Source organism: Aotus nancymaae, unplaced genomic scaffold (genome assembly GCF_030222135.1).
Source record: "Aotus nancymaae isolate 86718 unplaced genomic scaffold, 86718_ANA_hifiasm-v0.15.2.pri h1tg000032l_0, whole genome shotgun sequence".
Lineage (NCBI taxonomy): Eukaryota > Metazoa > Chordata > Mammalia > Primates > Aotidae > Aotus > Aotus nancymaae.
In genome coordinates this window covers 30,408,583-30,436,430 of record NW_026988445.1, presented here as the reverse complement: position 1 = coordinate 30,436,430, position 27,848 = coordinate 30,408,583, and the positions used below count along the sequence as shown (strand labels likewise).

General features: G+C 36.2%; 1 protein-coding gene across 2 annotated transcripts in view; it reads left to right on the top strand.

Annotated features, from left to right (window-relative positions):
• SMYD3 (SET and MYND domain containing 3) overlaps positions 1 to 27,848 on the top strand; it is a 778,672-nt gene that overhangs the window by 165,357 nt on the left and 585,467 nt on the right. For both annotated transcript variants that reach the window (XM_064383675.1, XM_012443707.2), the window contains exons 3-5: positions 6,959 to 7,066; positions 12,552 to 12,609; positions 14,607 to 14,743. In XM_064383675.1, coding sequence (XP_064239745.1) covers positions 6,959 to 7,066; positions 12,552 to 12,609; positions 14,607 to 14,743 — 303 coding nt within the window. The remainder of the gene's footprint in view (positions 1 to 6,958; positions 7,067 to 12,551; positions 12,610 to 14,606; positions 14,744 to 27,848) is intronic.

The window sequence follows — 27,848 nt, the reverse complement described above, 5'->3', positions numbered from 1 at the left end:
ATGACCAAATATCTGAGAAAAACAGTGTTGCAAATTTTCAATGATTGTAAGCCTAACCCAAGCAGGTTTTAAATCTGTTGACATAATTCAGATATTTGTTAGGAATGGATATTACAGAATCATAGAATTTTATCATTGGAAGACTGCCTTACAGATCTTTGAATCTAGTCTTCTTATTGCATAAATACCTGGTGAGCTTATGTCATGAATTAGATGTATGTTACCCAATTTACGTTCAATACAGGATGACCCTTCTTACACTCTATCCCATACAATAGTGAGCTGCCCTAAAATGGATATCCACTCCAACCAAAACTCAATGTTTAACAGCATTTAAATGGATTCTTGAGTGAGCAATAGTGACTTTGTATCTAAAAAGGAGAGGGAAATATTATAGTGCAAATGTTATTTTGTGTAAGAAAAAAGAAATAAATTGATTTTCTCTTATTAGTGTAACATCAGTACACTCATAATCAAGTAATCAAGACCATCTCTTATTGGTCAAAGAAAGAATTGTGAGAGTCCGCTTTCATTTCTTCTTTTGGATGGCATTAATTTCAAATAATGATAATATATAGTACATTTTATCTTCTTAATGGTACTGGTTTTAGAATAAATCATAAAATATGTATTGAACACCTGTTTCATGGAAGGTGTACCTAATTGGTACTACACTCGTTTAAGAAGAACAGACGTGAATATAGCTAAACTGATAAAACAATTTACTGAATTAAAAAAGATTGCATCAGCATTACAGACCAATTCATTGAAACATTGTTTTTAACATTTAAAAATTAATGCATTTAAATCATGCTTTGAGTTGCAACCAGATTTCCAAAATAAACATTAAAAAGTTAAGAAGCACAAATGTCTATTAAACAGTAATTTTGCTGTCCATTTTATGTTAAAGTGCTTCTCCCTGATTCTCATTTACTTCTTTCTGATTACCAGTTAAAAAATAAAATTATATTGTTTTTATTCATAAATAAAATAAAATCCATGCTCCTTGTAGAAAATTTAAATGGTAATGGAGAGCCATAAAGAGGAAGATAAAAATAGCAATTTCTTTTAGGAAAAGCTGGAAAAGTTAACTTTCAGTATTTTAAGCATCATCTATTATAAGCATTCCTTTGTTTTTCCCCCCTGAGACCTGGGTCTCACTCTGTCACACAGATTGTATTGCAGTGGTGTGATCACGGCTCACTGTAGTCTCGACTTCCCATCTTAGCCTCCTGTGTAACTGGGAGTGATCCTCCCATCTTGGCCTCCGGTTTAGCTGGGAATACAGGTGCATACTGTCATGTTGGGCTAATTAAATAAAAATTTTTTTTCTAAAGACTGGATTTCCCTATGTTGCTTAGGCTGGAACATTTTAAAATTTATTTCTTTATACATTTAATTTAAAAAAAGTAGATTATGAATAATATTTCTGTGTCAACAATATGCACATTAAAATTTTGATATTCATTACCAAATACCTATCAGAAAGACCAGAGCAACTTACAGTTCTACCAACAAGGCTAGAAAATGCCCATTTCCCCAAATCCTGGATGCTTCTAAATACTGTCAGTTTTATTCATCTTTGCTAAATTAATGGGATGCCTGTGTTATCTAGTTTCTGTTATTATTTCTTTGAGCACTGGTATGGTTTGTATTACTTGTCTATTGGTTTTTCTTTTTTAGTCATGAATTTCCTATTCATGTCCTTTACCTTTATTTGTATTTTTTGAAATACTCAAAAGTTATTTGTAAGACCTTTTGTTTACTGGAGACATTTAACATTGTGTCTATATATATTTTAGGTTTTTTAAAATGGTTTATTACCTTTAAATCTTGTTTCTGGTTTTCTTCCCCCTGATGTGCAAAAATTCCTTATTGTTATGTAAGTTAATATATATATCTTTTCCTTTATGGTTTTTACATTTTATGTTTTGTTTAGAAACATTTTTTCCACCTAAATATTATAAAATATTTATTTCTATAGAGCAATAGTTCAGTGATAATTATATAATTGTATTTTGTTTCATCTATTTAATATACATAATGACCTCCTTTGTAATTTAGTTTAGCTCAGTGGTTTTTCATCTTTAGCTATACATGAATGGCCTTGTCAACTTGATCTGCTTTTGTGCTGCTATAACCGAGTCCCACAGACTGGGTAATTTGTAAACAATAGAAGTTTATTTGGCTAGTGTTTCTGGAGGCCAGGAAGTCCAAGATTGAGGGATTACATCTCGTAAGGGCCCTCTTGCAGTGTCATAACATGGCAGAAGGCATCACGTGACAGGAGAGCGCTCCTAAGAGAGGGCCGGACTCGCTTTTTATAACAAACCCACTTTTGCAGTATTAACATTAATCCGTTCATGAGCGCTGTGCTACTGAAAGACCCTGCCTCTCAACATGTTGCATTGGGGATTAAGTTTCCAGCACATGAACTTTGAGGTACACATTTAAACCATAGCAGCCCTGCAGTGAGACACTTGATTCTATATCACAGGTACTGTCAGAATCCCTAGGGTGGGTCTTAGGCTATGTATTTTAAAATATATTCTTTTGTATGTGTGTGACATGTATAACTGTGTAGCATTGTTCTAGATCTGGGCTTTTCAGCTCTTTGCAGACCCAACTCCCCATTTTTATGACAAGTATGTTTATTGCCCTTTCTACTATTCTGAAATGAAATTACACAGGTAATGCAGTATACCTAGTTACATATTTTCAAAATATTAATATGATGCCATTATTGGAATATAAGGAAAAAGAAGATTAAAACCTATGATAAAATATATGTATTTTAGTACATAAATGCTGAGGTATGATTAAGCTAGAAGACATCATTAGTCACATATTTGCACCTATACATAGGGTCACTGTGAGAAGGGAAGTACAAATGTAGGTCAGAAGGCGTATTGTATTGGTAACTCAGATGCTCTGAATGGTGTTGCCTTCAGTGATACGACTTTAATTGACTAATTTAGATAAAGTTCTTAAAATACAGTCATCCCTTGATTTACCTACAATATTCAGTGCTGTTAGGATTATGTAAAAATAAGTTCTTTTGTTTTTAAATGTAAAAGGAGTTTTTTCTACACTCACATAATTATAAACAAGTTTTCCGCCTTCATAGAATTTGGTAGGACACTTAAAAGTTGCATTGGATTTGGATAGTTTTTCATTTTGTAGAACTGGCCTACATAGAATGTCTGACTCCTCTGGTTCCTGCTCATTAAGTGCTTGTAATATTCCATAAACATTGTGACAAATAAAAATACCCCCATAAATTTCTCAAACAACCCTCAAGATAGGCGTTACTCCCATTGAGAACTACTGGTGTGGTTAATTAGTTTATGTTGTGAACTGTTATAAATACTATAAAATACATTATGGAACTGTATGGATTCTGAAGTTGTTTTTTGAGTCATGCGTGCACTGAAAGAATTGTGTTATAGATGTCATTTCCTTTTTTTCCAGCAGAAAACTCTTGTCTCCTTCTGTTTTTGCTTCTTAATGTAATATTTTAATTTCCTTTGTCTCTCAAGCCATTTTATGCTTATTTACATCATTATTAATTTTCAGCTATGACAACAGAAAGTACTGCAGCCAATATTATGAGCAAAATCTTAATTATATCCTGTGTTGGAAATAATGTGAGAAAATAGGAAAAAATGTAAATCAAGAAGGTTGTCTTTTGAGAAGATGGCAAATATATATGACAAATGTGTCATTGAGGTCTTGACCAAGGTTAGTTTGCTGAGTGAAGATAATGCCTTTTGGTTTTGTATGATTGTCACGTTTTGCCTCAAAGTTAAATGGAGCTGCATAAACGATTTCTTTGTAAGCCTTTTCTGTGGTATGCTTATATTTGTAACCCTTAGGGTAAGATGTGATAGGTGAAGCTGAATGATAAATTTTAGCAATTAACGTTTTAAAAAAGAAATGGGGTGGGCTGATACTTGGTATCATATTACAGACCAATTTTAAGTGGTATGATTGCTTTCTTTATTTATACCTAAATGATCTGATTTGGTTTTTAGATGGAAATAATGAACATTTTTTTTTTGCTGGAGCAAATGAGAAGATAAGTATGTTTTCAGGTAGTGATCTAAGAATAAGTTTAAGAAACATTTTGCCTAATTTCTAGTTATTGTTGAGAAGTAAGAGCTCAATATCAATTATGGTAAGGACCTAGAATTGTTTTAACAGGAATTCTCCAAAATTTGGATGTTTAATTCCACATACTGTCATCTAACTAATCAGTTGTTTATTATCTGGTGTACATTTTGTAGTTATCTCACCCTGGTAAGCTATCAGGAGGTTGAGCTGCTCAAATCTTTAGGTTTTAACAGAGAGGTTATGGATGATCTCTTGTAGTTAAAATGAGCAATGATTAAAATCTGCCCTTAGGGCCTTTTGCCTCAAATGATCCCTGCCTTGTTTTGCTGAGTTTGAGCCCTGTTCAGCTGGACACTAAGGCATTTGAACAGAGCCAAAGATGCTTTCTGATAGACCAACTGGCACTGTGTTATCCGTTTCTGCCTGCACGTCTGTCCATTGAGAGCATCTGCCAGGTTTCTCAACTTTGAAAATTAAAACAAAAACTTCTGCCAAAGTATGAATCTTCCTTATACCAGTACAAAACCAAAAAATTCAGTGCTCTTGTTTCTTGTGAGTGCAAATGAATGTAAATTTTTTAGCTGAACCCACTCGTATTCAAAGACCAGGTGAAAAAAAATATATGTATATGCACACACACATATACATATATGTATGTATGTATTTCTGAGTCAGTGAATACCAACCCAATTTCCCAACGGGTGGCAATAACAAGCATGAGAAACTGTGTTAAATAATTTATACACATTTCTTTAATGCATAGATTTTAGAACTTTTAGGATACTAAATATATTTTGAATATCTGGGGTCAACGTGATACTGTGTTTTTCAAACTTGTTTGACAGTTGTACCATATATATTTTAGGCACCTTACACACACTGGTAATTGCTAATTGCTAGTCCAGGACTAGCCCCCTGAGCAACAGAAGCATTTTCCTTCACTGAGTTATATTTTAATATTATGCCTTTCAGTGAGTACTGATATAGAAGTCATATGAAGGGCTATTATAGTTGTGAACTGTTGTAAAGGACGTTGTTCACTATGTTGATTAGCGTTCTTGGAATAAATCCCTCCTGTGATTTAATACTTGATAAAACTATATGTTTTTCCTTTCTGTCAATTGAGAATTATATAAACCATTATGCCTTCTTTTTTGCCTTGCTTGTAAGGCAACTCAAATAAATGTACAAACACTCGAATGTAATGCAGAAATTATTCAGCTCTCATATTTAGCATTCTAAGAATTTTTACTCTCCCTTTTTTTGTTTAGGCAGTTTGATAGTTAGATATCAGCTTTTGAGCCTTACTTTATCTTTAATAGAAGGATAATACCTACCATTTGGTTTATTATAAAAATCAAATGAAACATGCTTTGTTATTTGCTTAGCCATGTGTCTAGTACTTTGTAGAATGCTAAATAAATGCTATTATGCTTTCCTCTTAACCCCCTCCATAATTTTAGTATTTTCTATTTCTGGTTTTGCAGTCTTATTTCATACACATCTTTACTTTGAATCAGCTCAGTTTGTTTAGAAGTGAGTGAAGTGTAAATACTAAAACAAAAGTTATGAACAGCACATTGAGAGGGTTGCCACAGTGGAAGTGAGGCAACTGTGAGTAGAGTTGATGGGAGAAGTGATATACCTGTTATAAACAGTGTCTCCATCATGTGGGTTACTAAGAAATAGAAGACAGACCAAGGCGTCACCCAACAGGTTGACATGGATAGTCTTTCTGAGCAAAATGTTGGCTTGACTTTGAATCTGAGTCATAGTTTTGAAGTAGCTGCAGCTCTTTTGAAATTTTTGGTTGTGCTGTATGTTTCTGCTGCAAGTGGAAATGAGAGCAGTTCCTATAAGGAGGATTTTATAGACCCAGAAGGTGGGAAGCAGATTTACAATTTTTGAAAAAAGAACTAATGGGGTATCAGGTATTTTAGTAATGGAAATTCCAGTTTTCAGAATATAACACAAGAGACATTTGATTGAGGCTCCTCCTACTTACCAGGGCTAAATATTAGATGCTCTGGATTTTATTTCTATATAAAAGTGATTCCATGTGACAGGAACCGTAGCCTTTCTGATCCAAGGCTCAGGTTAGTGTCCTTCCCTTTAGTCCATTCATCCTTAGATTGACAACTGACTCAATGATCTCTTCAGCTGCACCAGCACATGGCTAGGATCATGGCATAGGTGAGCATATAATTTGTCGTTGAAACCAGAACTTTTCAGAGTGAAAAGGGGCACTATTAATATTTAAACCAGGACATAGATATAAACTTAGACACGTCCAGGACAAACTGGACATTTAATGGTTTTAGCTAATAACTCTTTTTATGTTGCTTTTTAAAACAAGAAGGTTTTATATTTGGGGGTAAGTTAGCCCACCTGATATTTCTGTAGCAGCTCAGATATTCAGAAGGCTGTCATCCCTATTTTGAATCTTCTGAACGATGTGTTTTGTTTTCTAATTTGGAGTGACATTTTCTTTTTGTATTCAAAATGACTTGTTGAATCCTGTTTAATCAGTTAAAAGACCATCTTATACTTATTAAGTAGGCTATAATGGTTCTTTCTTTGGACTCCACCAGCCAGGTAATAACCAGGGGACAAATTAAAGCACAGAGGTGAAGCTGAAGCTTTAAATGTCCTTGCTTAGTAATTGCATACTCGGCAAAGACTCATCCTGGATTATTTTCAGATTTAGAATGTTGGTTTTATTTTCTATTGTGGAGTTACATTTGGACTATTAAAATTTAATGTTGATGACTCTTGATGCTCAAAACCAGTATAAATGAAAGTTAAATTTTAGGTCACCTATGTTCCCCCACTCTTGTCTTAATAGAAAAAAGCTTGGCTGGACCACAAGCGGGAATGCAAATGCCTTAAAAGCTGCAAACCCAGATATCCTCCAGACTCTGTTCGACTTCTTGGCAGAGTTGTCTTCAAACTTGTAAGTATAAAACTCATGAAATATGCCTGGGTTTTAATTAAATAAGCATATGCAGTTGCATTTTCAGGTATACCTCAGATATATTGCAGGTTCAGTTTCAGAGTACCACAATAAAGTGAATATTGCAATAAAATTAGTCTCACACATTTTTGCAATAAAGTGAGTCTCACAAAATTTTTGGCTTCCCAGTAAACATAAAAGTTATGTTTACATTACACTGTAGTCTCTTAAGTGTGGAATAGTATTATGCCAACCAAAACAATGTATATATCTTAGTAGGGACATCGATGAACCTGGAAACCATCATTCTCAGCAAACTGACACAAGAATACAAAATCAAACTCCGCATGTTCTCACTCATAGGCGGGTGTTGAACAATGAGAACACATGGACACAGGGAGGGGAGCACTACACACTGGGGTCTGTTGGGGAGAAATAGGGGAGGGACAATGCGGGGTAGGGAGTTGGGGAGAGAGAGCATGGGGAGAAATGCCACATATAGGTGAAGGGGAGGAAGGCAGCAAATCACACTGCCACATAGGCACCTATGCAACAATCTTGCATGTTCTTCACATGTACCCCAAAACCTAAAATGCAATAAAAAAAATAAATAAAATTAAAAAAAAGTGCTAAGGATCATTGGAGCCTTTGGTGCATCATACTCTTTTGCTGCTGGATGTTGATGGCTGCTGACTGATCAAGGTGGTGGTTGCCGAAGTTTGGGGTGGCTGTGGCAATATCTTAAAATAAGACAACAATAGAATTTGCTGCATCGATTGGCTCTTGTTTTCACAAATGATTTCACTATAACGTGATGCCTCACAGCATCTTCACTAGGAGAAGTTTCCATCTCAAGAAATTACTTTCTTTGTTCATTCATAAGAAGCAACTCCTCATCTTTTGAAGTTTTATTATGAGATTGCAGTAAATCAGTCACTTCAGGCTCTACTTCTAATTTTAGTTCTCTCTTTTAAAAAAAGTTTCAGCTTTTATTTTAGATTTGGGGGAAATGCGTAGATTTGTTACATGAGTATATTGCATGATACTGAGGTTTGGGGTATGATGAATCCCATCACGGAGTTAGTGAACATGGTACTCAGTAGCTAGTTTTTCATCCCTTGCCCCTCTCCTTGCTTCTTGCCTCCCCCTTGTTTTCCCCAGTGTCTGTTATTCCCATCCTTGTGTCCGTGTCCATGTCCACCCAATATTTAACTCTCAGTTATAAGTGAAAACCTGGGATATTTGGTTTTCTGTTTCTATGTTAATTCACGTAGGATAATGCCCTCCAGCTGCATTCATGTTGCTCCAAAATACATGATTTCACTCTTTTTAATGGTTCTGTAGTATTTCACAGTGTTTATATATCACATTTTCTCTGTCCGTTTTACTGTTGATGGGCACCTTGATTGATTCCATGCCTTTGCTATTGTGAATAGCACTGCAATGAAAGTATGAGTACTTGTGTATTTTTGGTAGAATGATTTATTTTCCTTTGAGTATATACCCAATAATGGGATTGCTGAGTTGAATGGTAACTCTAACTTCTTTGAGAAATCTCCAAACTGCTTTCCATAGTGGCTGAACTAGATTACATTCCCACCAACAGTAGATAAGCGTTCCCTTTTCTTCCCTCGCCAGCATGTGTTATTTTTGACTTTTTATTCATAGCCACTCTGACTGGTATGAGATGATATCTCATTGTGGTTTTGATTTACATTTCTCTGATGATTAGTAACACACAGCATTTTTCCTATGTTTTTTGGCTGCTTGTGTATCATCATTTGACAAGTGTCCTTGTCCTTTGCCCACTTTTTATTTTTACTTTTTGAGACGGGGTCTCACTCTGTTGCCCCAGGCTGGAGTGTAGTGGCATGATCATTGCTCACTGCAGCCTCAACCTGTGGGGCTCAAGCAATTCTCCTACCTTAGCTTTTCGAGTAGCTGGGACCACAGGTGCACACCACCACACCCAGCTAGTTTTTGTGTTTTTTCTTTTGTTTTGGAAAGACGAAGTTTCATTGTGTTTCCCAGGCTGGTGTCGAACTCCTGGGCTCCAGAAATTCTCCCACCTTGGTCTCCCCTAGTGCTGGGATTATATAGGTGTGAGCTCCTGTGGTGGCCCTTTGTCCACTTTTTAATGAGGTTTTTTGTTTTTTACTTGATGAATTGCTTAAGTTGCTTATAGATTCTGAATATTAGACCTTTGTTGGATGCATAGTTTGCGAATATTTTCATTGATTCTGTAAGTTGTCTGTTTACTCTGTTGTAAATTTATTTTGCTGTGCAGGAGGAGCTCTTTAGTTTAATTAGATCCTCCTTGTCAATTTTGTTTTTGTTGCAGTTGCTTTTGAGGACTTAGTCATAATTCTTTCCCAAGGCCGATGTGTAGAAGCATATTTCCTAGGTTTTCTTCTTGATTCCAGTTCCTTTGTTCTTTCCATCACATCTACAGTTACTTTGTCTGCTGAAGTCTTGAACTCTCAGAGGTATCCATGAAGGTTGGAATCAACTTCTTCTGAACTGCTATTAATGTTGATGTTTTGACCTCCCGTGATTTACAAATATTCTTAGTGGCACTTAGAATGGTGAATCATTTACAGAAGGGTTTTAAAATTTACTTTGTCCAGATCCATGAGAGGAATCAGTATATGTGGCAGCTATAGCCTTGTGGAATATAGTTTTAAAATAAGACTTGAAAGTCAAAATTATTCCTTGATTCATGGGCTGCAGCGTGAAGGTCATGCTAGCAAGCATGCAAACAACACTGAAGTTTTTAAATACCTCTGTTAGAGCTATTGGGTGACCAGATGCATTGTCAATGAGCAGTAACATTTTAAAAGAAATCTTTTTTTACTCAGCAGTAGGTCCCAACAGTGGACTTAAAATACGTAGTAAACCATGCTGTAACAGATGTGCTGTCATCTACACTTCGTTGTTCCATTGGTAGAGCATAGGCAGAGTAGATTTAACACAATTAGTAAGGACATTAGTAAATTCCTAGCATTTTAGGAATGGTAAATGAGCACTTAAAGTCACCAGCTGCATTAGTCCCTGAAAAAAAAAGTCAACTTGTTCTTTAAAGCCAGGCATTGACTTCTCTCTAGCTATGAAAGTCCTAAATGACATCATCTTCCAATATAAGGCAGTTTCATCTACATTAAAAATCTGTTGTTTAGTGTAGCAAAATTCAGTTATTTTAGTTAGATCTTCTGGATCATTTGCTGTAGCTTCTGCATCAGCACTTGCTACTTTGCCTTGTGCTTTTTAAGATTTATTTATTTTTTTTTTGAGGTGGAGTCTCACTCTCACCCAGGCTGGAGTGCAGTGGTATGATCCTGGCTCACTGCAACCTCTGCCTCCCAGGCTCAAGCAATTGTCCTGCCTTAGCCTCCCAATAGCTGGCACTACAGGCACTCACCACATGCCCGGCTAATTTTTTGTACTTTTAGTAGAGATGAGGTTTCACCATGTTGGCCAAGCTGGTCTTGAACTCCTGACCTCAAGTGAACTGCCCACCTTGGCCCCTCAGAGTGCTGGGATTATGGGCATGAGCCACCGCATTCTGCTACCTTGCGCTTTTATGTAATGGAGATGGCTTCCTTCCTTAAACCTTGTGTACCAACCTCTGTTAACTTCCAGTTTTTCTTGTGCAATTTGCTCACCTCTCTCAGCCTTCATAGAATTGAAGCAAGTTAGGACTTTCCTCTGGATTAGGCTTTGGCTCAAGGGAATATTGTGGCTGTTTTGATCTTTAGTCCAGGCAACTCAGACTTTCTCTGTATCAGCAAGAAGACTGTTTTGCTTTCTTATCATTCATGTATTCATGGGATTAGCTCTTTTCATTTTCTTTAAGGACTTTCCCTTATATTGACCACTTGGCTGTTTGGTGCAAGAGGCCTGACTTATCGTCTATATCAGCTTTCAATACTTTTTCACTAAGCATACCCATTTCTAGCTTTTGATTTAAAATGAGAGATGTGCAATTCTTCCTTTCACTTGAACACATATAGGCCATTGTAAAGTTATTAATTGGCTTAATTTGAATATTGTTGTGTCTCAGAGAATACAGGGGCCTGAGGAGAGGCAGGAGATAGAGGAATAGCCAGTCAGTGGGAATAGCTGGTTCACGGAGCAGTGAGAACACACACAACATTTATTGATTAAGTTTATGATCTTATATAGGGATAGTTTGTAGTACCCTAAAACAATTACAATAGTAACATTAAAGATCATTGATCATAGGTCACAGTAACAGATATAATAATAACAAAAAGTTTGAAATATTGTGAGAATTCTAAAATGTCACACATAGACACAAATTGAGCACATGTTAGAAAAATGGCATTGATAGACTTGTTTGATGATGTAAACTTTTAGTGTAATATCTGCAAGCACTTTAAAGTGAAGTGTGATAACATGAGGTATGCCTGTGTTACTCTTCTTTAAGGCTGAAATTAACCCCATGTTAATGTAGAAGGTAGATTCCAGGGAGTGTCCGAAGACAAAAAAATGTGTTCTTTTCCTATCAATGACAGAATCTGTAGCAGTGAAGAAATACACAGTCTCTCATGAAGGCCCTGCTGTCTTCCTGTGAGAATAAAGATGGAGAACGTTCTACATTTGCGATATGAGATGGAAGTGATCTCAGTTACATTGCCTTTATAACTTTGCTGTTGTGTACTAACACACAGGGCAAGCATGTCATTTTCTACTTGCCTCTTCAAAGAAGATGATAATTAATATTCACTGGAAGAGTACTTACCTTTTTTTCATAGAATTCATTGAAGTGATTTCTTCGGCCCTTTTTCATAAGTGGCAAAACAGTAAATTCTGTGAAATTCTACTGTGGTGAAGCCTTTCAGATTTTTTTACCTGTCTTTAGCATGAATATCTTTCTCAAATTATTGCAGGCTCCTGATTTGTTCTTCCTTTTTTTTTCTTTTTTTTGAGACAGGGACTTGATCTGTTACCAAGGCTGGAGTATAGTAGCACGATCATAGCTCACCCTCCCTCCTCAGCCTGCCGAGTAGCTGGGACTACAGATGTGTGCCACCATGCCTGGCTCATTTTTGTATGTTTTGTAGGTATAGGATTTCACCATGTTTCCCAGGCTGGCCTTGAACTCCTGGGCTCAAGCAATCTGCCTGCCTCAGCGCCCCAAAGTACTGGGATTATAGGTGTGAGCTACCATGCCCCACCTTTTCCTATTGTTTACTGACTGTTTCGGCCAGTATACAATTTTATAGAGGATTTTTAGGAATATAAAAATATGGAAACTTCTTGTACAAGAGTTTTGCATTTGGAGATTAAACTGTTGAGTGAAGATACAAGTTAGATTTTTATTTTGAGTGATGAATAGAAAGAATATATAGAAATGTTCTTTTTGATAGAGTTTCATTTCAATATATAAAGGTAGTCAAACATATTTGTTTATGTATTGGAACACTTAAAATTGTTATTGGTGTTTTTCCCCTTTCCTTCACAGATGGAAGGATCACCTTCAGAATCAGAGAAGCTTTACTCATTTTATGATCTGGAGTCAAGTAAGTGATTGTCTATCAGCATCTTAAAAATTTTCCTATAATTTATTTGCTGAGTTGGTAAACAAGTTTATTTTTAACTTTGTTTTTCTGTTTCTTTATAATGTGTTGCAAACGTAACAAAACTTGTTTTTATATACATCTGTCACACTGGTTTATTTCACTGATTCTGGGGTAGCTTTGTCCTAAAATAGGAGTTAGTAAAGCACCATAGAGATGTTCAGGTTATATGGGAGTAGTGTGACCATTAGTCCAGTTGACGAAATCATTTTTCTTGTTTTTTCCCTCCCTGTTTACCTTCTTCTCTCTCTTGATTTCCTGTCTAGTTTCTCTTTGATGTCAGAGAAGAGTGATTTAGTGTACAGGGGGATTCCACAGAGCTTTTAGAGTTACGGATCTTTTAGATATTAAGGAAAATAGAAGGTACAGATGACTCAGTCTCTGTGACATCATTCTTCTCTGGAACTACCATATTGGTAGCCACCTTCTTGGGATGACTTAAAAGCCTTCCCATATCTGAGTGTTAAGCAAAGGTAGGCTTTATATTGCCTTTGTATGGGCACAGATCCTTTTCAATGAGGTTGTAAGTGATTTCAACTCAAAACTAGCCAGGGCACATAGAGTATGTTTGCTGCACAGTTTAATACTTCTGGACGCAGACAAATAAGATGATCTAGTACAGATTTATATAAAGTTGTGGGATCCTAAGTTCCCATGATTATAAATTACTGTATAAGAAATCACTGGGTTAATTCTGTTGAGTAAGTAATTTAAAGAATACACATGGACATAAGCAACAGAATTACTCTATAGTTCAGCTTGATGTATCTTTTCAAGTTTTATAAGGCAGCAAAGTATTCATAATTTCTTGTTATATTACTGTGAGATAATGTTTGTTCCCATGGGTTTTACTCTCCACATTAGCCCTACTTAGTAATAGTGTCATACACATGACCTTAAGTGAAATACTCTCAAATGTTATTAATGAACATGTGTACTTTTAGCCTTAATACCCCATTCATGGTATAATTGAAAATGATATTTAAAGGGGATAGTATTGGCTTTAGAAGTTTCTTTTTTTTCTTCTTTTGTTTTAGAACCATCTCCTTCTGTTTGGGTTGATGCAGCATCATATCTTGTTTTTCGTCTTTGGTTTTTTGAGACGGAGTCGCTCCTTTTGCCCATGCTGGAGTGCAGTGGTGCGATCTTGGCTCACTGCAACCTCCACCTCCCAGGTTCAAGTGATTCGCCTGCCTCAGCCTCCTGAGTAGCTGGGATTGTAGGTGCGCACCACCACGGCTGGCTAATTTTTGTATTTTTAGTAGAGACAGGGTTTCACCATTGTTGGCCAGGCTGGTCTTGAAGTCCTGACTTCAAGTGATTTGCCTGGCTTAACCTCCTAAAGTGCTGGGATTACAGGTGTGAGCCACTGTGCTGCGCTCCTTTATCTTGTTTATTCAACTCAGATAACTTGAAGTTGAAATTGCTGTGCATGATCCCTGTTCTCTTCATGATGTACTATCCACATGAAAAATTTAACTATTTGAACTTCATCTGAACTTTTTAGTTCTCATTTTCTGTCTTTTTGCCTTAGAGGTGATGCTATTTATTAGTTTAGTCATGACCTAGTTGTAAATTATTTCATGGAAAAATCTGCTTGAATTTACTGACTTAATAAGAACTTATAATTGTTTATATGTTTGTACAGAATGATGTAGAAAATCTAGTAACACACAACCTTACTGATTTTGGATTTAATGCTTTTTCATGCACACTTATGTTTTGATAGGTGTTCGATCTTACATTGCAGACAAAATTTGACAGAGTTTACGTATGGATTATTTTTAGTTGTCAAAAGATAAGACAGTGTGTATTTGCTCTTTGTCAGAATCCGGTATGAGGCAGGAAATACCTGGTTTAACAGCCAGCATTGAACACTTGAAAATTATCCTTTAAAAGTTCACTTTTAGATTGTGCTATTTATTTTCTCTTTAAAAAAGATATTAACAAACTGACTGAAGATAAGAAAGAGGGCCTCAGGCAACTTGTAATGACATTTCAGCATTTCATGAGAGAAGAAATACAGGATGCCTCTCAGCTGCCACCTGCCTTTGACATTTTTGAAGCCTTTGCAAAAGTAAGTGTTAAGTTTGCTGTCTTTGCTAATTCTAAATCAACCATTTGCTCCTCATTTTGTTGTTGGTTACAAAACTGTCGAGAATCTTGACAGGAAATTCAGGGCTCTTGATGCCTTATATTACTCCGTTATCATAGTGAGTAGAGAATGAGAGAATGTATTATGTGCATTGAAAAGGGTATGAATTTTTCTCTCTTATTAATATTCTTATTATTGCCTGAATATGTTCATTGTCAACTTTCAAAGTATACCCTGGTAAGAAAGAATATGCTTTCTTTTCTCAGAAGAAAATAGCATATCCCATTATTTTTTGCAAATGAACTTGTTTGCCATTGTATTGCATTCATTGAGTTTTATAGTGATTGTTTAAGCATAGAGCCTGTCTTTGAAATGAAAAATTTATTGGAATCTTTTTCTTTTTCTTTCTTTCCTTTTTTTTTTTTTTTTTTTCCGAGATGGAGTCTCACTCTGTCACCCAGGCTGGAGTGCAGTGGCGTGACCTTGGCTCATTGCAACCTCTGCCTCCTGTATTGGAGCAATTCTCCTGCCTCAGCCTCCTGAGTAGCTGGTATTACAGGTGTGCACCACCACTCCTGGCTAACTTTTGTATTTTTAGTAGAGATGGGCTTTCACTGTGTTCGCCAGGCTGGTGTTCAACTCCTGACCTCAAGTGATCCACCCACCTCAGCCTGCCAGAATGCTGGGATTATAGGTGTGAGCCACCTTGCCTGGCCTCTTTTTTTTTTTTTTTTTTTACTTGAGACAGCGTCTTACTCTGTCACCCAAGCTTGAGTGTAGTGGCAATGATCTTGGCTCACTGCAACCTCTCCCTCCCAGAATCAAGCAATTCTCATGCCTCAGCATTCCGAGAAGCTGGAATTACAGGTGTGAGCCACCATGCCCTGCTAATTTTTGTATTTTTTTGTAGAGATGGAGTTTCGTCATGTTGCCCAGGATGGTCTTGAACTCCTGACCTCAGGCGATCTACCCACCTCTGCCTCCCAAAGTGCGGGGATTACAGGCGTGAACCACCACACCTGACTTCCTGAAGTATTATTTTAAAAAATGATTCTGAGAGTTTATCTTGGCTTAGGGAGGAAGAGTGCAATGATTGATTTTTTTTTTTCTTCACAAGCCCATAGGTATGAAATGATTGATTCTTGATATTTACCCTGGTATAGGGATGACAGACACTTCCCTCACTGTTGGGGATCTGCTGTCCTTGCTTTCTCATATTGTGTGTTTGCATTTGTTTTAATATTGATCATAATAACAAGTAAAACTTTGCTTTTGACAAATTTGCCACTTATTTTGTAATTTGTAAGCATACATTTAAAGATATATTTATGTCATTGATATTTTAAGGCATGTTTTAAAACTTAACTTTTCTGAAACATTAAATGTAATTGGTTTGATTACTGGAGATTTATTCTGGTTTTTCTCAAATGTATTTTTATTCTTTAAGGTATGTTTTTATGATTTTCTGATTAATGTCATCTTAGCGTTATATTCTGGTTTATCTATAATTTAAAATTGACTTCAGAATTTAGTGGTTACTTACAATGCATCTGAGAACTTTCTCATATATTTATTTCATATGCTTCTGAAAATCATAACCTATAGTAGTATTGTGTATAGTACATAAGACTTTTTTCATGTTAAACACCATAAAAACGAATACCTACTGAAAGATAAAAATATACCTTATGATGATTGTTACCTTATTCCTATTGTTAAGTTTGTGGCTATTCTGTGGTAATTATTTCTGTTGTTGGAAAATGTTCCAGTGATAATTACTGATGTTATTAATATCCATGAAAAATATTTTAAAATACTTTCTTTTTTAAAACTTTATTTATTTATTTTTTTCTGGGCTCTAGTACTTGCCAAAATAAGCTTTCTCTTTTTTTTTCCTCTTTTATTATTTTTATTTTTATTTTTTGAGACGGAGTCCTGCTTTTGTGGCCTGGCTGGAGTGCAGTGGTGTGAGCTCGGCTCTCTGCAACCTCTGCCTCCTGGGTTCAAGCAATTCTCCTGCCTCAGCCTCCCAAGTAGTGGGATTACAGGTGCCCACAACCACACTTGGCTAATTTTTGTATTTTTAGTAGAGATGGGGTTTCACCATGTTGGCCAGGCTGGTCTCAAACTCCTAACCTTATGATCCGCCCACGTCGACCTCCCAAAGTGCTGGTATTACAGATGTGTGCTACTGCGCCTGGCCTTAAAATACTTTCTATTGCTACATGTAAAATGTGAATTATTATCCAGTTCTCTTTTCTTTTTGAAGATTTTAATGTATTTTTTAATGAAATTCTCTCCATGTTATATAGAGGGAAAATTCTGTTCCTATGATTAAGTGGACCAATTTTTAATACTGTGCTTACCCTTCTCCCCACATAATATTTGTTACTGCTACAAAAGTAGAACATGTGCATTTTTGAGACTTTTGGGCATAATTGGCCTTAGATATGTCATTTCTGCGTTAAAATATAGGTTAGTAATCAGAGGAAAGCAACCTATAACCCATGACTTCTGTACTTTCTGGTGAAAGTTTTGTTAATGTTTTTAATTTGTATTTTTCTGCTTATAAACTTGTCCTTAAAAGAAATTACTCCCCTGCTTCCCCGACCTCCAACTCCTTCTCCTTCTCCTCCTTTGTGCATGAAATGATCCTAAATTAACCTAACTGGATCCTGCAGCTTGCAAGGATGAGTCACTGAGTGCATCATGTTGATGGCATATGATGGTGGAGATCACATCAAGCACACAGGAGCTGGGTAAAGAGCCCTGGGCAGAGATTTGTATCCCAGTCTACTGCTCCTCTCCTCATTTTACTGGTATAAAAGTAATTAATCAAAGAGAAGAAATGAGCACCACAGAAAGCAACATAAAACAGGATTTTGTTTTTTTGAAGCCGGATAAAGCCATCCTTCTTCATAGTGTAAATTCTCAAGTCAGTTCAGTAGGCTGTGGAAAGCAGGTCAGCATGCAACTATCCCTGACTTGTTGGGTACCAGCCCCTAATCCCATATGCGGGTGCCCTTAGTCTTGGTGGTGACGAGGGATTAAGAAAAGGAAATAAAGACAGAGACACAAGAGTAGAGTTTACTGCATGGGTCTAGGGGATCAAGGCAAGCTTGGGAACTGCATTGGCCCAGAGCTTTGGGCTCCAAACACTTTTATTATGTGCATAATCTCATTGATTTTATGGGCATGGAGGGGGAGGGTAAAGGAGTGGGTAAGATAACCAGGCAGGCAGAGAGCACTTGAGATCCTTCCAAGACATGCTAAACTGGTAGTCTGAGTTTATCAGCAATTTTTATCAAGGTGAGGCATCAGAAGTATAGTGGTTGAGGAGCCACCTGGTCTGACCACACCCAATATATCAAGGGGCTTTTATCTCCTGAGCATTGGGGACATAGAGCAATTAAAATCACTCCTTATTCTGAGAACCTAGGCAGAGCCTGGGGTGTTGCCTGATCTCTGCCGTGCAAGGCTTTTCTGCTCCTTGCCAGCTCCCATCTGCAAAGACCCTCTCGGATCTTGTGAGCAGAGGTCGCCTCCCTTCTCAGAGATCTTTGCATAAGCCCTCTTTACGAGGCCCTCATACAGTCTGCATGTTGAGAAGGCATTCTTGGGACCAGAGCAGTATTCCCTGCTCTCCAACAATCCCGAGGTGTTCTCCAGTGTTAATGCGCTCTGGATGCTCTTTACCTTAGGCCTCTTGTTGCCGTTTGATTTCTAATTAACTGTACCAATAATATAGTTTAGTTTGGTGTATAAACTTCAGTGTTCTCTGAGCCAAGCATGCTTATAATTATTTAGATCGAATTAACATAGGTCTCCCTGGCCATCTCGATCCACATGACTGACAGTTTGTACATTCCGAAGCAACTGCTGACTTTTGAATTTATGCTGTAAACAAGACTAGCTTTACCTGGCCTCCATAACCAAGACCTTGTTTTATGTTTTTCTTTTGGTCCTTCTCATTTACCTTCATTCAGGTTCTGTGCAGATCATAGACATGCTAAGCTTATGTTTTAGTCCATCTTTTTTTGTTTGGAGACTGAGTTTTCGTTCTTGTTGCCTAGGCTGGAGTGCAGTGGCACCATATTGGCTCACTGCAACCTCTGCCTCCTGGGTTCAAGCAGTTCTCTTGTCTCGGCCTCCTGAGTAGTTGGGATTACAGGCATGTGCCACCACACCCGGCTAATTTTTGTATTTTTAGTAGAGACGAGGTTTCACCACGTTGGTCATGCTGGTTTCGAGCTCCTGACCAGCATGGCCAACGTGGTGAAACCCTGTCTCTACTAAAAATACAGAAATTAGCTGGGTGATCCCCTCGCCTCGGCCTTCCAAAGTGCTGGTATTACAGGCATGAGCCACTGTACCCGGCCAGTTTTAGCCCATCTTATTGTAATTGAAGGCATATGGAATTCTGAAAGCTTTTCTAAACTTGCTTATTTCTTAATTTTTTTGATTTTTAAATTATAGACATTTTTAAGCATACTCAAAAATAGAGGGACTAGTAGAGTGAATCTTCATGTTTCTGTTAGCTGGTTTCCTTAGTTTCAAACTTGTTTTATAGCCGTCATTTTTAATACTTAGATTTCACACAGATGTTCTTTCGCTTTGTTTGGAGACAGTCTTCATTAGAATTAGTCTTTTCTTATCAAGCCTCTTGCCCTGCTGAGAGGTGTTTGTTAGATGAATCTGAATTTGCTTAGTAAATTCAGCAGACTTTTATTTATTTATTTGCAGGTGTAGTGTGTACAAATACTCTTGATACAGGGTTGTAGAAGCATGTGGCTAATTCTAAATCACAAGATTATCTGTCAAGGCAAAAAACATCAGCAGGTCAAAAGTCTTACTTGAAGAGATGCATATCTTTATCAAACTTGCACTTACCCTGAAAGGAAAGGGGTCAGGGGAGGATAAGAAAGGTCTTAATCCTGAGAGCATATTTTATAGTCTGCTGAATTGATGGCTTTTTCTAATGGAAACCTGTGATTAATACCTGCAACGTTGGCTGTTTATATTGTGAACATTGGAGTTTCTGGTGGAAAATAGTGTGTCTTTCCTGTCGGGCCATGTTCTCAGTGCTGAATGTGCATCTACTGTGTAAGCTTTAATTTTACTTGGAAAAAGTTCTTCTATTACTTGAGACCTTTTGTTATATAGTCATTTTCTGGGTCATATTCCCAGATGTTCCTCCTTTTTACCCCACTTCTTAGCACCAGTGTTAGTCTCTGACTCTCCACTCACACATACACACTAATAGCAATTGGGTTTACAGTGTGGAGTTTTCTGTATAAATATATCCGTCCACTTATGAATTTGTTGCCTGGCTGTAAAATCTGAGTAACATGAGGCATAGGAAGGAGGAATTTTTCTAGGGGTGGGTATCAAGGAGGACCTCATATCGTAAGTAGAAACTGACATAAGTTTCAAAAGTGAGCATGGTGTTGGGAAACAGTGATATACAGTGGTCTAGAAATGCTGCTGGGGAATGAGGGAGTGTTGATTCCTCTAACCTTCTGAGGGAAATATATCGACCTCCTCTGGAGAAGGTTTGCAAAGGAAGTCGTTACCTGTGGAATACAGATTTCAGTTATATTTAGTAATTACAGAAGATCAACTCTAAGGGCTTAGTAGAGTGTCTGACACATATTATTAATTTCTACTACTGTTGCTCCCACCTCCCAGCTTTCTTTGTGTTGGAATACAGAACTTCAGTGTTTTGTGTCTCCCTGTGCTGTCTTCTCGCCAGGAGTGCAGTCAGCAACTGATTGTAAACCAGAGTCTCAGACGGTTGCTCACAGTTGTGCCCAGTACTGATGTCTCTTGAGATACTGAGAATTACCTGTTTTGTTGAGAAGAAATTTTACAAACAGGCAATAGTGTCTTTTCCCTAGTAACTGTCTTGGTTTCAGTCGTAGCCATTGTGGACAGAAATCATTTACTGTTGCCGTCATTCATAGCAACTCCATGATATCAAAGTAGTTTCTTGGGATTTCACATAGGAAATGTAAAAGTAGGCTTCCTGTGATGAATGAAACCTCTCTCACACATGCATCTTGAAAGGATAGAATTAAGAGTCCTTTAGCTGTCATGTTTTGATTAATTGAAACGACATGGAATGTACTGTATTGTATTTCTTATTCTATCCCTCCAAATGTCCATTGATAATTATTGGCTATGGTTATGAATAGTCTAAACTTAATTTCAGTAGAATTTGTTTTGAGATTATTTTTTATGCAAATAAAATACTTTTTTAGTGATTATTGTGCAGGGTTCTAGAAAAATACATAATTTTTTTCTGGGCTTGTAACTTTCTTTTCTAAATATGTATTTGACAGCGTGATGAGAAATATGTTAAAATCTGAACAATAAAATAGAAAACAGGCTAGTTGCATAGAATGTTTCAAAAACAGACATTAAATTGGCATCAACAAGAATAAAAGTGACCTTCCTGACCACAAAACATATGTCATTGTTAGTGTTTCCAGAGCTCTGCACAGTACTGTTGAACTTAATAATGTTGTACAACTGCCACAGAATTTTTTGATTAGAAATTCCACATCTGTTTGAGAAGATGTTCCTGCCTTTTTTCTTTCAAACAAATTAATAATTCTCCTGGTAGCATGTTATTTTTGTTCTTTAGGGCACATATGTGACCTCCAGAGCTTGCTTTTCCAAAATCTAATTTAATATTAAGCTGCAGCTGGTTTTGCAATATGTATTGGTTGCATAGATTTGAAAGTGAGTATTTTAGAAGGTATTTTTGGTGCCATTATATTTAAATTTTACTGTTTCATTCTGAGTAAATTCTTTTTTATTGAAGAATTCTTTGGTCTTAATTGGAGAAGCAGTGGAGAAGGTGTTAAAACAAGAATCTTACTAATTCATAATGTGATAAGAAATCGTGATTTAATATTTTGTGGTATGTTAGAAATAAGGCAAGAGAAAATAATCAGGATATTATATTCAAGATATATATATCAATATATATTCAAGATAAATATATATATTTATTATATTATAAATATATATTATATATTATATATATTTATAATATAATATATATTTATAATATAATAAATATATATATTTATCTTGAATATAATATCAAATCAAATATATCAATATATTATATAATATATAATATTTATAATATAATGTATATTTATAATATAATAAATATATATATATTTATCTTGAATATAATATCAAACTTGCATTTGGCTGGTGTGTAACTTTACATTTAGAGTGATCATAAATAATTGAGGAGATATTCTGCCATAACCTCCCTCATAATTTTAGTGAAGTATATAAATCAGCATGGAGGGAAAATTACTTACTTCTTTGTGTGTCTTTTTCATTCTCTGGTGAACGGTATAAAAAGCAAGAATAAAGTTGATCATGTTATATTCAGTTTTTAATCTTAAATTTTCAGTTCTGTTAAACATTTCATCTGGATACACTGCTGCTCTGTTACTTAATTGTTGTTGATAGGCTAATTTGTGGGAAGATTATTACCTCTTGTTTTGAAAGGTCAGGAGTGTATATGTTTGTCACTTGAGGGTTTCAACTTCATGTAGGACCAAATTTTAGAGCCTTTTTTGTTGATGAGCTCTGTTGGGTTTCACTACTGTAGCCTGCTATAAAGTAGTAAAGAAAGCAGTCTTTTGAATTAATAAAGTGATGGATTATCTAATTACAAAGTTGATGTGAAATGGCAGTGTGATAACTTTGACTGCATTACTAAATGATCCCAGTGACTGATCAGATGTGCCTGCATTCCATTAATGAAAAATATGCCATAAAATATTTAACACTAAAATCGAGCAGACACACCAGGATTGCTAACCTCCAGTCACTGGGGTGGTTGTGTCTATACATGTGGCTGTAACTGCTACATGCCACATCTCTCTAGTCTGCTCACAGCAGCTGCTGGAATACTTCGTTATTGGGATTATTCTTCTCTTCTGGTTTTAAGTAAAGCAGGCAAACTGCTAAGATATTTAAATGCCTGCAGATCCTGGCATTCTAATTACAAAATGGTGTCATGCTTCTATGATTTATATGTTTTGTCTTTATTACAACAGATTGAATCTTTAAGTAGATTCAGGAGACAATTATTCTCAAAAATATTTATCTACCTTCAAATAAAGTGACGTTTGTAGGACACTTGGGCTTTTAAAACAAGTAATTGTTTGGATTTTTAATGATGATTGTTTATCATGTTCTTCATTTGTAGCCATTTGGTTAAGTATTTCTTTTCACTTATGTGTTAATAACCTATGATGAGTTGGTGCATGTTTATCATAGTTAAAAACCAGATGCCAGCTAAACTTCTGAAGTTGGGAAGGATAATTAGTAAGTTCTTAATCAGCGTTTTTATTTATACCTGTGTTGGTCAAGGTTAATTGCTTATGTAAGGACTAATGCTTTAGTTAAAAGTACTGATGGATAAATGTGTTTGTCAAGCCTTGTGCTTTATCTGTTTGAGGGTATAATTTGCCATCAATGCAGATGGAGGTGATATTTTTTAAGTGTCTGTATGATGTTATGAAATGGCAAAGGTTATCGTCATTGCTTTGGCTTTTCCTTTAGTGGCAACAATCTCTACTGGAGTACTGTATGTCTCTACTAGAATGCAATTACTTGGAGCCAGAAATTACATCTTACTTATTTTGAATTCCTAGCAACCTTCATTGTATGCAGTAGTCTTTAATTTTTGACTGATTGAAGAAATGTTAGAAAACGGTATCCCTTTTCTGTTTTGTGGAACATATTTTGATAAATGTTTTTATTTTTTATTTATTTCATTTCATTAAAAAATTATTTTTTAAAGAGAGGATCTTGCTCTGTCACCCAGGCTAGAGTGCAGTAGTGTGATCATAGCTCACTGCAGTCTTGAACTTTTAGACTTAAGTGGTTCTCCTGCCCAGCTGGGACTGCAAGTGCATGCCATCATGCCTTGCTAATATTTTGTTTTACTTTTGTAGAGATAAGGTTTTGCTCTGTTGCCTAGGCTGGTCTAGAAGGCCTGGGCTCGAGTGATGATCCCACCTTGGCCTCCCAGAGGGCTAGGATTACAGACATGAGCCACTACAGCTGGCCCAGATATGTAATTTTAAAAATTAATACATAATGTAAATATATGAGACTTGCAGAAAGAAACATTAATATCATGGTAGAAGTCAGGAAATCTAGTAAGTTAGTTGATAGCTCAGACTCAGAGAGACTGCCATTATACTAAGTTCTTCAGGAAGTGATGAATAACTATGTTAAGTATTCCAGGTTTCAAGGAAGTTTTTCTATAAAATCTCACATTGTAAATATTTAGACTTTCCAGGCAGGAGACAAAAGTGAGTTATAACTGTCTCATGACAATTTGTAGTTTATAAAGAGAGTGATACTTATGGTCTCTGTGGTAGCTGCTTCTTTAAAAAAATTATTTTAGCTGGGCACGGTGGCTCATGCCTGTAATTCCAGCACTTTGGGAGGCCAAGGCAGGCGGATCACCTGAGGTCGGGAGTTTGAGACCAACCTGACCAACATGGAGAAACCCCTTCTTTACTAAAATACAAAAAATTAGCTGGGCGTGGTGGTGCATGCTTTTAATCCTAGCTACTTGGGAGGCTGAGGTAGGAGAATTGCTTGAACCCAGAAGGCGGAGGTTGTGGTGAGCCAAGATTTCACCATTGCACTCCAACCTGGGCAACAAGAGTGAAAAACTGTCTCAAAAAAAAAAAAAATTAAATTGGCAAATAAAAATTATATGTATTTATCATGTACAACATGATGTTTTAAAATATGCGTGTATTGTGGAGTGGCTAAATGGAGCAAATGAACATATGCATTACCTCACATGCTTGTGGCAACTTAACTCTGCCATTATAAACTGAAAGCCCCCATGTACAATAGGTAAATGAATGGATGTGGCTGTCTACCAAAGAAACAATGTCACTGAACATTGACTTTCCATATAATTTTCACGTATTAAAAATATTATTTTTATTTTCCCCCAACCATTTAAAAATGTAAGAAAACATCCTTAGCTTGCAGACTAAGCAGGTGGGGGGTCAGATTTGCCCTCTGGGCCTTTATTTGCTAACCCCTGAATTATAATTCATAAGCCAGAAGATGTTTTGCACACAATGGGAAACAGGATGTGCTGTGAGAAAATTCTCTAGTCCAAAAAAAAGGGATAGCAAATACTTATTTTCTGAAAAGCCATTAGTTCTATAGGTTTACATTGCTAGTCACATTTCTGAGCACAGTATGCACACAGTACTGTTTTTTTGAGTTAATTTTTGTTTTACTCTAAGCCAGTTTAATTCAATAACTTTAAAAATGTTTAAACTCGATACAATAAGAAAACTGCAGTTATTTTACTAAAAAGCCAAAGAAATTATAAAATAGAAAAAGTGAAGACAATTTTCTTAATACTTTAAACTATCATTTTAACTGTTTACTTTTTTATCTTTAATTTTTAATTTTTTAAAAGACAGGGTCTTGGTGGGGCGCAGTGGCTCATGCATGTAATCCCAGCACTTTGTGAGGCCAAGGCACACCTGAGATCAGGAATTTGAGACCAGCCTGACCAACAAGGTGAAACCCCTTCTCTATTAAAAATACAAAAAAAAAAAAAAAATTATCCAGACATGGTAGTGGGTGCCTATAATTTTAGCTACTCGGGAGGCTGACAGAGGAGAATTGCTTGAACCCAAGAGGGGGAAGTTGCAGTGAGCCAAGATTGTGCCATTGCATTCCAGCCTGGGTGACAAGAGCGAAACTTGATCTCAAAAAAAAAAAAAAAAAAAGACAGAGTCTTGTTACGTTGTCCAGGCTGACCTGAAACTCCTGGGCTCAGGCAATCTTCCTGCATCAGTCTCCTGAGTAGCCGAGACTACAGTCCTGTGCTATCATGCCCAGCTTCTTTTTGGTTTTTAATTAAACATGTCACATTTTGTTATTTTGTTTTGAAATGAAACATAAAGATAACATTTTCTCTTAGAAATATTTTGGCTATGTAACTCAAGTTTAAAGTTTTTGTTTGATTTTTTAGATCTTTTCTTAGATTGTGGATTATTGCCTTCAAACTAAATTGTGATTTGGCTATTTCTGTTTCAAATAAGGAGGACCTTTCATGGGAGAGAAAAAACAAATATGTTTTAGAGATATAATATTAATAGTGATAAAAAATTATGATAAACTACTCTATTAAATTTTGTGATAGGCAGAAACAGAGTGATTTTTTTAGGGGCAGAAATCAGACATTGCCATTTGATGTGGAAAGTAAGATGACTTGGTATATTATAAAGGTAAACAGGCAAATGTGGTGATGGCTTCGCCAAAAGAGATTTTTTTAAAGTGTCTTAATCGAAGGGGAAAAGAGTCTTCCTTTCATCTTCAAAAGTTGATTTCCATTACAGTTTCTATGTTTAGTACCTAATGTTACATGTTTAAAGAGACATATTCAAATAAATGTTTATTTACAAAGCATGATGAACAAAGGACAGAAATACTGTCTTAGTATCTGGAAGAGTTTTATAATCAGAGGGCTCCAACAGTGTATCAGGCTGTCCTGGTACAGCTGGAAGCTACCTTCTTCCTGGAAGAGTTTCACTGAGGATTAGAATTATGTGTCAGGATGGGTTATCTCTATGAGTATAAGGTAGGTGTGGATGATATGTAAAGTGCTCTTTGAATTTGTGAGTTTGTGATATTCCTGGTACATCACGGAAGGGTGTAGATATCTTCTCTCACCCTCTCCATTGAAGTCCTGCTTATTCTTAAGTTTCCACTCAGATCTTTGGTGAAATCTACTTGGCTAGGATTGATATTTCCCTTTTGTAAAATCAGTAGACACTCTTACATTCTATGCCAGCCATTTGACAACTGTGAATATCCTCTACTTTTCAAGTCTTTTTTTCCTAGGTTCCCACTTAGGTGATACATTTCGTGAAAATAGAAGTCATGTGTCCTCATTTTCTTCCTTCAGCATAATAAAATTGTATAACTTTGGGGCTAAAAAGGTCACGGAAACTCTCTGACTCCATAGCCTTCCCACTTTTTATCCTCTCCCTTTCTCTAGAATACATCAGTTGTAGCTTAGAGTAGGGTAAGTAGTCACCCAGTGACAGGAAGAAAGCTAGAAACTGAAGTCTTCCGAGTTCAGTCTAATGCTCTGTTAGTTGATGCCCAAGTGCTCAAGAACTTAGTTGCTAAATTGAAGTGAAAATGTGATATAGCAAACAGAAGTTAAATTATGGACAACCTTTTAGCAATATCTGTTTCTCATATTGAAGCCTATCTGTATAAAGGGAGAAAATTAAAAATAAGTTACAGAATAGTATTATTTGATATTTGAAACTAGATTAGCTTGTCTGATGATGAGATTCTTTATGTCTGTTTAAATAATTGTGACTTTTCAAACCAGCTATCTATCTTCCCTTTAGATAGCTCAGTAATAAATAGAACTGCTGTATTATATACTTGAGTATGTGAATTTGTCTTGTATTTCCCATTTTTTATCCATACGTGCCAGGACACAAATGAGTATTAGACTCTGATATATGTCTTACATCAACAGATCAAGGGGCAATTGGCAGATTTATCACAAGTTTCCTAGTGCTGCACTCCTTCATTTTAACTTTTTATTCTACCAGGTACTTTAATGTATATGTTTACATTTACCTTTCATAATAGCCCTCTGAGTTACGGTTATTGTGCCTTTCCAGATGAGAAACTGCTTAAGGTCACACTGTTTTTAAGTAAAAGAGACGAACTTTATGGCCCTCTTCATTTTGGATTTCTTATTTTCTCCATTCCACCATACTGCATTCTATGTTATATTAGTTCTCTGTTAGAGCCCTAATTGTGGACTATTATTAGCCTTAGCAAAATCCAGAATGATGGAAATAAGAATATTTGATAATATTCTCTCTCTAATACTAAAGTTTTGCTCTAGGCACAGCTGTAAATTATTTAATCAGGATTTCTGGTATTTTTATACAGGTGGTACATCATGTCTTACATACCTCTGTCCTTCATATATTCAAATCCAAATAAATGCTGAGAGTAGGAGGAGGGT